General features: G+C 37.8%; 1 protein-coding gene across 3 annotated transcripts in view; it reads right to left on the reverse strand.

Annotated features, from left to right (window-relative positions):
• Positions 1-13,081, reverse strand: part of LOC145775251 (NACHT, LRR and PYD domains-containing protein 3-like) — a 136,289-nt gene that overhangs the window by 45,294 nt on the left and 77,914 nt on the right. For all 3 annotated transcript variants that reach the window (XR_014290140.1, XM_082586507.1, XM_082586506.1), the window contains exons 6-7: positions 10,397-10,558; positions 4,251-4,412 (exon numbers count right to left, since the gene is read on the reverse strand). Coding sequence is in view for 2 of the 3 variants with exons in the window: in XM_082586507.1 (XP_082442633.1) it covers positions 4,251-4,412; positions 10,397-10,558 (324 nt within the window). In the remaining variant the exon portion in view is untranslated. The remainder of the gene's footprint in view (positions 1-4,250; positions 4,413-10,396; positions 10,559-13,081) is intronic.

Consider the following 13,081-nt stretch of genomic DNA (forward strand, 5'->3'; position numbering starts at 1 on the left):
CAATGGGGCAAAATTTTATTGAAAATCGTTTTATGGTAGCATGTTAAACACAAAGAACGTGTACAATCGCCAAGTCAGGTTTTTCCTTTAGTATCCCTTTAAAGTAAAGCGTTCATTATACAGTATTTGATGAAGTTTTCAGCTTGGTAGAAAAAAGATGTTTGAAATGAGATGCATTTAAGTAAGAAATGAGTCAACTAACCTGACTCTACCCTAGTATTCGTTAACAAGAGAATGACAGGACGCCTTCCCAGACATTTGTGCTATTAGTTTGATTTATAACTGTACGTGAAGACCTTCAGTGTGTACAAAAATCAGGTTTTTATCACCACAAGTATGTGCAGATTATACAGAATTACAGAAAACTGTGGAAACACATGTAGTATTCCAAAATAATTAAACCATCCAGATTTGAAATGTCTTTTCGGATTTTCGGAGGCGTCCGTGTTGCAAGCGTTTTGCTTGGGAACCACTTGAGACGGTGCGTGTTGACCTTGGTTTGAATCTGACGATTGTTTAGTAGTTGTCCCGAAGAGTTGCCACCCGCAGCGGGCGTGCATCGATGCAGTTGTAAGATTTCTGGAACGGCTTGTTTTGGAGGCGTGAAAGTTGAGGAGCGCTTGTCATACATACAAAGCGCTTCGCCACTCCATTGGTTTCCGGATGGTAAGGGGCACCGGAAATGTGGACCATGCCTCTTTCCTTTCAGTCTAGAATTATGTAGATTTAGATGTACCAGCGTTATCGGTGACTATAGTATGGAGATTGCCAAAATGAGAAAAATCTTCTAGCAGATCGATAGCAGTGGTTGAAGGTGAAGAAGCAGGAGCTTAAATACATGGATACTCAGAAAGGCATCAATATTGAGTAACCAATGGTGCCCTATGAAGTCTACCGCATTATCAATGTGCAGACGACTCCAAGGTGCTGCTGAAACCGTCCATAATTGGACGGGGTTATAAATTCCAGTTGGTGTTCGCCACAGGTGCCACACTTTTGGCAAAGTTCCGTTTTGTCTCAGTGGATGTTTGGCAAATAAACGGAAGTTATTGCCAACTGTTTCATCCTCTCAATACCGAAATATCCCTCGTAAAGCAAATGAAGGACGGAGGAACGAAGTATCGATGGAATGACCACTCTGCAGTCGTAAAACAGGCATCTGTATCAAGTAGGGAGTCTGTGTACTTACAAAACGGTTCGACCGGGTCGTGTGGAGAAGACTTGGCCAGCCATCCTTCATGAATGAAACGCATTACTGTGGAAATTACAGGACCTTTGGAAAATTCTTTGCGTAGTGAGGCAGCAAGCTGTGTACTGTGTCTTGGCTGTGTACTTGCAAGTCCAAGGCATTGATAGCACAGACAATATCAATGTCATCCCTACTTTCCTCTTCATCGAAGACTAAATCTTCTCCTGCAGGGAAGCGGCTCAAAGCATCAACATTTTGATGATCCTTCGTCTTCTTATACTCAATAGTACCTGTATTATGCAGAGGTAGTTAAAACTTTTAAAATATTTGCTTTCGACCATTTTGTGGAACGATGAAAAAGAGTAGTAGCCTACCCATAACCACATCAGAAGCATCACATACGATACTTAACGGAAGTGACGCGTCGAAATGTGTAAGAACCTCACCAGTGAAAAAATAATGCTTGAGTTGAACAAAACAGCTTTCTTCTTGCTTTCCCCATCTCCAAGGAATGTCCTTTGTCGTGAGACGGTACAAAGGTTCAGCTTAGGGACAGTACATTACGGGACGCGCAACTCCGTTGTTCCTTCAACATTAGAAGGGTCAATTGCCAATTTAACATTTTTTTACGCTTTACTGCTGGCTTGCTTTCAACTAAAAACCTTAAATTACTTTAAAACCAACTTCACTCTTCTTATGAAGAAGGGGTGTTCTTCCCGGCCATCAGCACAAGGCTGATCACTCGCTAGTACAGCGAGCAGCAGTAACGCTTCGCTAACCATAACGGTGTAGCTTCCACGCTAGCCATAAAGACCTCCAATAAATCTTTATCAATCTATCTTTATGGCTCCAAATCAATCTTTATGGCTAGCGTGGAAGCTACACCGTTATGGTTAGCGAAACGTTACTGCTGCTCGCTGTACTAGCGAGTGATCAGCCTTGTGCTGATGGCCGGGAAGAACACCCCTTCTTCACATGTCCTACCCCTGGCACCTGCTGGTTTTGTTGGCTCTTTTCTTTCCACAAAGATAACAGTTAAACTGACTGGTAAAGCGGCGGTCGATTACCCAAGTGGCAAGAATACGGTGCGATACTGATGAGCCCAGCCTCATGGGCGAAACACGTGTCTATCGCTGTCTATTCGATGCTACAATCGGCTGCCCAGAAACTTCACTCTTCTTATATAACCTATAAGAAGTAAAATATTTTGTAAATTACAAAAAAACGTAACCCTTCTAGTGTTGCGGATAAGCCAAAAGCGGATGAAGTTTCGCATCCCTATGATCTACAATCCCTAGTTCAGCTGCTGTGGAAGTGTTAAACGGTTGTGCAAACTTACACTTGTCTTTTCTACATGGCAGGCCCTTTGAGTGAAGCCGTCTGAGATTCTGAAAATGCTCCTTAGCTGCAGTGCCACTGATAAGAATGTCGCCTTAGTAGACTGCGACTTCTGGAACGTCGGCTTTGACGTCGTCCATTATCTTCTGAAAATAACCCGGAGCAAAAGATATAGTGAAAGGTAAATCATTCCATGGTGGATGCTTCATGCGAGTCGTTTTTGAGGACCAGGTTGAATCTGATTATCAGCTAAGTCTATCTTCCTGAAACCGTATCCCCCCACCCAACTTGTGCATCTTCTTCTGGCAAGAGTAACGAATGTCTATAAGTCCAGAGGATAACGATTAACTGTGACGAAGTAGTCCCCACATATGTGTAACTTGGCTTTCGCTTCTGAAAAGTTTGAAGGCTTACGAAGTGGAACAACAAATGTGCCTTATTCGCAAAACTAAACTGATGTCCACACCCCTTGTGCAATTCCTGAAGAATAGGCCTGGGCTAAGTCTTCCTTTAGCACGAAAGTTACAGGCCTCTAGGTTTGTAAAAAACTAGTTGAGCATCAGGAAAATATCTCTTCTCATGAAAAATATCAACTCCAAGAGTTGGCCTACAGATTTTGAAGGTAATCAGTAATTTGCAGAGGCTGGGTAAAGTAACAAACGAAAACGATGATTAACAAGTCAAAAGCTTTACTTATCTGGCACACAATAGCTAAAAATGGCAGATGCGACACAGAAATATTGAGACGAATAGAAGTAGCAAGAAACAACGCCGTAAAAGTGAAAAAGACATTAACAACAAGCACAATTTACATTAACACTCGAAAACGAATTATGAAATGATATATATTATGGACTAGTTGGACTACGTTACTTTACGATTCAGGAACATGGACATTGCCATCAGATATGGTAAAACGATTTGAGGCATTGGAAATGTGGATTATAAAAGAATGTTCAAAATTTTATGGAAGGATAAAATCACAAACGAAGACGTACTATTTAGAATGCAAACCAACGCGAAAATTCTACAAACAATTAAAACAATAAAATTGAAATAGTTTGGTAGTATGATTCTATTCAATGAGAACTACTAGAACGAATAGAAACTTTTACTCAAGTTATTTTACATACAATTTTTTTATGTCTTAAAACCATGTTAGAAAGTTTATGATGGAGTTGGGATGGAGTGATGGAAGAGTGTCTTCCATCCCATGATCTAAATCTTCCATCCATTTCCATCTCTGACAGTTTCCATCTTTTATCTCAAAATCTTCCTTTCATTCCATCCCATCCCATTCCCTGTATCGCTTTAACGGCATAACAAATTGCAGAAATTATGCCGAGAAAGAAAAACAACCTGGACGTGGTGAAAAACGCAGTCTGATCACCACAAAACAATATTTAATAAATTATTTTCAAACCAATCGCCTACTGGCAGTCAATTGCTTGCGTACCGGTACCAGTACCATATAGTTTGAGTAGCACTGCCTTATACAATCTTCCATGGGCTACCAACAGTGTGGGTTCAATGCCGATATACTGTTTCATGACATTAATTTGGAATAATTATGATAATAATTTAAATAAATTAATTTGTATATACTAATTCGTAAATCTCATTTATATAAATACTTCGGACGGTGTGTTTGATGTTTGCATTTCTTCATAGAAATCAATTACATTTCTAACACAATGCATGGCTCATAAAGTTCATCACTCACAGGTTTCTCAAGACACGAGATTTTTGCTAAAATCATGGATAGCGCGTAGCTACTGAGTCTACAATCACACATATCCAACTTCTCAATGTTGGAAATGGAATCAGCTAAGCATTCCACTACTTCATCATTGATTGCATTGAAACTGAGAACAAGCATCTCAATCTGCAAAAGAATATGATGTAAATAATATACAAAGCTAAAATTCTGCCGATTGATTAATCACATGGCTTACGTAATTCAGGCCTTGCCATCGTGCAGGCTGGAGTCCAAGCTGGAGGCGAAGCTTGCTTCTACACTGTTTGCAGTAAAGAGTTCTCTCAGATTCGATAAGATAATAACGAGAAAGAAAAAAATTGCTCCTCCGCGATCTCGTAGTATTTCTCGCATGTATCGTCACATCGATTGATTCAGAAAATATTTTACGAAAATAGCCAACTAACTAGAAGGGGGCGTTTTTCTTATTTTAGTTATGAAATAGCAATGTAGTGTTGTTTTTTTTTTGAACAATTTTTTTATTTATTACTGTATGTGTAACTTTTAGAAGCATTCATAATTTGTACAAACGTATATTAAAGTAGCCATTTGTTCAAGTTATTAACAACCACGCCACATGTTGAATCGGTCTTTGTGAAGATAAGGATTGGGAAAACAGGAATCTATGCTGCCAGCAAGAAGATGCGAATTTTTGACAGCAGCAAAGTATAGTCTACTAATACAAGTTATTAATGTTGGTAATGTTATAAGCTAATGTTGTAGCTGGTGAATAGTCACTAACTGTTGTACGTACATTAGATTTCTCACAATCATTAAGTTGTGAGATAGGTGTAGGTTTTTCATTATAGCTGAACCTTGAACAGTCAAAACATCAAAGAGGACTTCCCTACTATAGGTACGGTACAGCCAGGTTCTCAGCAATCAAGATTTGATAAAAATTTTAATAAACAAATTCCAGAGTAGAAGTTACTTTTACTGCATGTTTGTTGTTGACAGAGAATTTTACCAAGAGAGTAGGCTACCGTATCTTTGCGCAGGGCTAGGTCAAAGCAAGAGATTAAAACTTTAGCTTTTTATATGTTACTGATCAGGAATAGGTTAATAGCCTATATAAGGAACCTAAAAGGTAAGCCTATGCTTGAATAAAATCATATAATTAACTACTCCCATGTTATATTTAGGTAACTTAATAACAATTAATTCATAATGAGGCGTAAATGTTGTGTGATGAATTGCAATTATTACTTACTTCTTGCCAAAGATATGATAAATGTGTAGTCTTGTAAACTTTTGCAGTTGGTTACTTGGTATGAATGTCTATTGTCTATTGTTCTTTCAGAGTGCTCAATGTGTTGTGTGTTACTATCATGACATTTAGGAATTTAATAGGCAAATAACTTATTGTAGAACATACTGTACAATACACAACAGTATTGCTACAATTTACGGGTCAAAGTTATGGAACTGGAAAAGTGCTTTATAGGAAAATCAAAGGAGTCTGATGAATGTCATAAAGCGTGGTATACCAAACAAGAATTGTTACCCATTGCACAGTTGAAACGAACTACAACTTGCATAATGGAGAGCGGGGTCAAAGTGGAAGATTGCATTTTCAACTCAAGTGCAAAGATATGCCTTTATCATTATTAAGTATATATACATATTGCGCGATTTGAAAAGAGACAAACGAAATGCTGCAATCTCTTACAACTCCATTATGGAGTTAAGCTTCCCAAAGCACGCCAATCAATTACATTAAATACTCATGTCAAGAAGTTTGATAAAAACCCACAATGCAATTACACCCGGATTGAAATTATGCATCACTTGCCAGAGACAAGCAAAAAAGAGCTTGATATTCTAGCCAAGGGCAACCCGTCTGACACAGATGAGTGTGATGATGCATGCTAATCTTCAAGTACATCTGAAGCTGACAGATCAGAATTTGCAATTACAGATAACGAAGGTGCACTTGATGCACTTAATGAAAGACTTTTAAATCAAAATCTGTCACCAATCAAATTGAACATTTACTATGACATCATGATGCATATGCTGTGTGATCATGTATTTTTTATTGAAAAATCAATAATCAGCAGTGCCCTATTTATGGCATATGCATTTTGCTCTACTACTGTAGAGCATCATTAGTGTCTCAATTGTATGACACTTCAAGTCTATTGATTGAAAACATTATGAATATACTGTAGCAATGAAAAATTCATGTCAATTGCAGAAGCTTGCAGCAAAATGTATTTATCATACTTTTCTACATGAAGCAGGTAGCTTTTTGTGACAGTTTAGCATGCATTAGTTGGGGGAAAAAATCTTTTTGCAGATTTGAAATATGGGGCATTGAAATGGAGTACCCCAAAACGTTTGTACAATAAAAAAAGTGTTTTCCTTTGCTCTTTTCACAAATGTAATAACATATTTCAATTCCTTGCCCCAAAAACTATAAGAATACATATTTTTATTATATCTGTATCATAAAAAATAAGAATTCTAAGTTTTTTTGTTTTTTTTTACGTGATATGAAAATAGCGCCTCTAGTGGCAAAAATATAATCGTTGATATCTTGAAAACCGCTTGATGGATTTTGACAGTACCAATGCCAATCTTCATCTTTTCCTAATAGCTCTAACATATTAAAAAAATGAAGAAATTCTGATAGGATGGGTTACAAAATTTCGACTGTATTATAATAGAATGACCCATACATATTGTCTTTCATTGTGCTTTTGTGTTGTGCTTGTATTTGCGTTACTGACGTTAAATCAACGTTCATAATAGCAGATTATGCCTGACCAAGAAATATTGTTTTCTTGTGTGCATTTGTACCGTTTCATTTAACACCTTTTATTCCACTATGTGCTTTGTTTAAATGTGTCATTCATTGTAAATCAAACGTAGAATGCATATAACTTATCAATTTAATTAAAAAAAAAATGGATTATTATTTACTGATATGGTATCAATCGAGCAGGATTTAACAAAATGGGCAAACAAGCCTTGAAAAGTGTGTTTAGCAAGTTTAGACATGAGTTTTTGTTCGCCTCCAGCTTGGACTCCAGCTCGCACGATGGCAAGGCCTGTATTTAGTAAGCCATGATTAATCAACATGATTTAACACTTGGCATATACAGTATTTTGAATATTCTTCTTCTTTGTGCACCATGCCTGTTCCAGGCTTTGGCGTTCGTGCATAATTCTTTCCATTTCTCCCGGCATTTAACTGTATTAAAAATTGCTGCGGTTGGAACATGAAGATGATCTTTGAGGTTATTGAGAAAGTGAGATGCTGTTTTCCACGTGCTCGTTTTCCTTTCATCATTTCACAAAAAGCAGTTTGTTCTAATTGTTCCTTCTTCGTGACATGGCCAAAAAAAAGTGATTGTTGCTTGATGATGTTTTTCAAGAGGGTTCTGGTTTGATTGGCTTTGGGTTAGTAGGTCTCTATGTGTTTTGTGGCTGAAGTATGATATTCGTTGCATTCTACGTAAAAACCACATTTGTTTAGTGTTTACGTAGGAATTTATTTACGTACAAATTATAAAATTATACAAATTAGAAATTTATTTACGTAGAAAACGCAATGTTTCAGCGACATTTACTTTTGCATTTCTTTGTTTAAGGTCCAGGCTTCACATCCATACAGCAAAATGGGAAAATATACCAAATCAATACACACTTCTTTGTTGTGAATTATAATTTTTTGTTTTGAAGAATGTATGCAGTGTTTTGGAAAGCTTGCTTCGCTTGAGCCATTCTTGTTTTCATCTCTTCTTTGCCTTTATCATCATGCGTAATGAACGATCCCAGGTATTCGAAAGATTTGCCTTATTTAATTGGTTTGTTTAAAATTAATATTGAGGCTATTGCAGTGCTTTCCAAACTTTTTTGCTCGCTACCACTTTTAATCTCATAAAATTTTCCGCGACCCTTCATGATTAAAATAACATACAGTGAGAAATATACATATTTGATATTTATTGAAAGGCTTATATCGAACAAAAACTAAAAACAACACTCCAGCGCTCGAAGCCTTGCTCCTTACTACCTTTACCTATTAGAAACATAACACAAAAGTAAACACATTTATTTCGTGTCATGGGTAGCCTACGACCAAGGGTGTGGCCAGCACAAAATTTCAGGAGGGGAGCAAATAAATATTTTTGCACATGTGAGTGAGCCTAGCAACGAGTTACTGAAAGCGGAGCATCCAAAGTGATCTGGTGGTCTTCCGCCAAAAAATTTGAAAAAAATATCTTAAAACTGCACATTCCAAGAGTACTTTCAAACTAAATCAATAGTAAAACTTTGTTAAATGATGCTATAACAGTATGTAATATTAAAAATATTTTTAGGGGAGTAATTGCACCTCCCCCCCCCCCCTTGACTACGTTCTTGAGTACGACTGCTTTCTACTACAAGGCGGTTTCAATGTTGCTTGGGCTGGAACAGTATTTTACTTTGATTACCGTCAACGTTAAAAACGCTGACTCGCACACATACGTGAAGACAAACGGCAGGAGTGCGGTTACTGCTAAATCAGATAATGGTGGATATTCCCCTTCAACAGGCTAAGTCAGGGGTGTGCAAGCCAGGTGTGATAGTTTACAGGTTCAAGTGGACCATCGAAGTCCAATTTGAAGGCGTCATATCAACCAGCTACGTCCACGTCACGTTGGAAGACAGGGATTCGGGTGGCAACTTTCCAAAAGATACCATTAAAAAATCCCCTTTGAACTTTGCTTGGTAATTACAAAAGAAAAAGAGCAGTAGCAGTGGTGGGAATCAAACCCACGTCAATGAAATTACCACCACCCTAACCCTCAGCGCCAAATCAACAGATGGCAAACCAATGACTTAATTTAGCTAGGATTTACGTTTTCTTTTGTTGCTCAAAGGGGATTTTTTAATGGTACCTTTTGGAAAGTTGCATCCGGATGAGGGCTACCTTCACGTCGTCATCGACAGCCAGCGAGGTTCCTCTTCCATCGATGCCGATTACAACCGAGGATCTATCGACGCTGATTATAACAGAAGATCCATCATCGTCATCGCATCAAGAATTTACATTCAGGCGGTCTCAGAGAAGATGCAAACCACCCCTAGGTTATGGGTGGTCATAAGTTTATTGGGGAAGTGTTCATTGTGTATTTTGGTTTATTTACGTTGAAATAATGTACCTTGCTTTCGTTCCCCTCAGGCCTTCTCTTTTGCGTTGTATTCATCCGCATGTATTGTTAATCAGCATATCTCGTTTGGGGTCTACTTTAACTATACCTTGATTGCAAACTTATTTTAATAAAACAGAACTCCAGTATAACTGGTTGAATGAGTTTAAAAACACAACACATTGAAATCAACCAAAAAACAGTGGGTGAGTGTATGGATGGCGCCTTCACAACTTCACCTTTGCTTTGCTATTTTCTAGCCTTCGAATGGTCGATGCTGGAGCGATGCAAAATCAAGAATTACACAAATCCAAACAAGCTTTCATCAAAATGGCCAAAATACTGAAATATAACTCAATCTCTGTAAGAAGTTTGCATGTGTACATTTGGTCAGTCTGCTATAGCTGTGAATCCTGGACTATATGCCAGAAGATAGAGAAGAAGATCAACAGTGCTGAAATTTGGTTCATACGGAGAATGATGGGAATTAACTGGATGGATAAGATCACTAAAGAAGAAGTGTGGAGGCTCTGAGTGTACCCCTGGAGTCCTCATCACAACTATCAAAAAAAGGCAAATGACATTTATCGGGCATGTATACCGCAAACGCGGAATTGAACATTCGGCAATGATGGGGAAACTTCCTGGTCAGAGGAATCGGGGGCGTCCATGTTTGGAAATCTTCAAAAATTTTTCAACATGGCTATACCAAGATTTTGTAAACTTAATAAGAACTATGGACAATTGATCGTTGTGGAGACTCACGGTAGCCGACGCCTTATTCAGGCATGATCATGGCCATTGGCCAATGATGATGATGATGGTATAAACAAAATAGTAGGTATTATTCACTAATTTGTAAATTTGATTTATTCCAATACCTCGGTGTACCTGACGTTTGCATTTCTTCATAGAAATCAATTACATTTCAAAACAATGCATCATTGATGCGTCATAAAGTTCATCACTCACAGGTTTCTGAAGGCTCCAGATTTTCTGTAATATCGTGGACAACGTGTGGTCACTCAGGTTACAATGAAACAGATTTAACGTCTCAATGTTGGTGATAGCATAGGCTAAAACTCCTGCTACATCATCATTGATTGCGTTGTAACTGAGATCAAGCTTCTCAATCTGCAAATAAACATGACGTAATATAATAACCAAAAAAATATTTGATTCATCATCATCATAATCCATCGTCAGTTTGTTCCCCACTAGTGGGGGTGGCCGATTGTTTCCGCGCAGCAATTGTTTTAATCCCTTTTCTCCATTTCACCCTGTCCCTTGCATCTTCCTCTGATTAAATGATTGAATCTTTATCCTCGGATTGGAAACGCTTCTTTGAGAGCATAATTCTGGCAGTGTTGCATACTTGTAGAAGCTTTGAGCCACTGGCGCAGGCCCGGTCACCGAGATTAACAGAGTGAAGTTTGCGAAAGGAGAGCAGCCTTTAACGGGCGTTGCTCAAGTGCACACCATGAGAGCCAAACCCGCGCCGCTTAGTGTTGAAGCTTCTTCGTTTATGAAGTTAAGCGAATCAACATAATTTAACACTTGGCACATGATTCCAATATTAAGTGACACAAATATAGCTACTGCTCTAAATATTCCAATTTGCTACTGAATAAATGCTGAAATTTGCGATGCTGAAGTTAATACAATTACTTAGGTTACAATCAAAAAGAGAGTAAAAACTAAATGAAGACAATAAGCAAGAAAACGGCAGAGTTATAATAATTTTAACAAAGAGGGGTTTGTACCAAATTAATCCGAGAAATGAAAAACTAAAGCAATTAAAATGAAAAGTCAACATTCTTTCACTGCACTGAAGCGATCATTAAGATCAAAACAGTAAACAGTTGGCCTTTGTCTACAGTTAGTACACTCGTCTCAGCGCTCATCTTGAATAGTTCACAAAGTCAAAGTTGAAAGCGCAAAAGGTCCTGAAGTAATTGCTGAGATGTGGAAGTATCATTACAGCTAAGTGCTCAATTCCAGCAAAAACAACAATGAAAAAAAATTTATAAATCGTAGCCCAGACAGCCACTTTATCTGGTCCAGATCTGTACCGCTTCTGGCAACGATCTGGACCAGATGTAGTTGCTGTCTGGGAGGTTTCTTCTCGGGATAAATGTTATGAACTTTCAATATTTTGTTGCAACATGGACAAAATTGGTCCTTTGTGAGTCAAACTGCCATTAAATCGCGCTGCTGGTGCGGATAAAATCAGAGAGGAGTTGACTGCAAATTCTTCTTTGAAAAATAACGCAAGAATAAGACAAAACAGTCGACACGAGCAAAGGATAGAGCCTAAACAGTCAGCTAATTTGTTGTATAATACAAAGGGCTTCCAATTGGCCTGCATAACAGCACTCCAATATAAATATGGTTTAACGTGATTGTGCTTTTTAACCTTGAAAACAACAATTTGCACTTTTTTATTTCGCAAAAATTTCATGTGTACAAACCAACCATAATTAGTTTGCAGTTATTTGTTTTCTCTATTTGTGGAATAACAATGGAAGGGTTCATTCAATAAAATCCTGCAACCGATAGCTTAAGTTGCGATTCATCTGAATTCAAATCTGAATTCACTTAAGCCTGCCATTTTTTCATCACCAAGTAAAATGCAAGTAGATTTTACGTTGAAATTTTTTTACATTGTCTTACTGTAGATGATTAGAGGCTTAAGAAACAAAAGTTACCCCTAAAAAACAAGACAAATTTACTTGTCTGATTCAGCCCATGATTATTTTGCGGATTCTTTAACTTTTTTTAATAAGGAATGATCAACTTCAACGAGATCATAAAATTGCTTACACAAAATATAATTGAAATTGTACACAACCGTTCAGCTGCTAGAAACGGACTCAACTAAAGGCTGTCTATTTTTTTCACCATAATGGCTGCATCATTGATTGATCGAATCTTTATCCACGAACTAAAAAAGAAAAAAAATGCACATACGTCAAAACAGACTTTTTCAGCCATACAATTTTTTTCATTGCACATTATACTCTACTTTCGAGTATTAATATAGGTTGATTTCCATTTTGGTGATATAGCTAGTAGATCTAACACAGTAATTTAAATTTGATCTTTTAGAGAACACGAGTTCAAAAAGTTTAAGTTCAAATATTTTGTAGAAAAAGATTCTTTTAATTAAGCTAATCACAGGGATATGTATTAACTAGGTTGTAGATATCTCTGGCTGGCTAGTCTAAACAACCAGCCTTAACAAGGTACCGTACCGTACACCAATTCCATAGAGAATCTGGGAATTTAGTGGCCGGTCGATTGGTCGACAGGACGTTTGGTCGACAGACATTTGGTCGACAGACATTTGGTCGACAGGACATTTGAATGGACATTTAAAATGAATCGTTCTGTCGACCAAGTGTCCTGTCGACCAAATGTCTTGTCGACCAAATGTCCTGTCGACCAAATGTCTGTCGACCAAACGTCCTGTCGACCAAATGTCCTGTCGACCAAATGTCTTGTCGACCAAATGTCTGTCGACCAAACGTCCTGTCGACCAAATGACTGTCGACCAATTTTCTGTCGACCAGTTGACCGGGTACCTAGGAATTTAACATGTTACATTCGTAAAGGATATATTTGGAAATCAAACACAAGCCACCGCCAAAAAAGTCA

Source organism: Aplidium turbinatum, chromosome 8, assembly GCF_918807975.1.
Source record: "Aplidium turbinatum chromosome 8, kaAplTurb1.1, whole genome shotgun sequence".
Taxonomy (NCBI): Eukaryota; Metazoa; Chordata; class Ascidiacea; order Aplousobranchia; family Polyclinidae; genus Aplidium; species Aplidium turbinatum.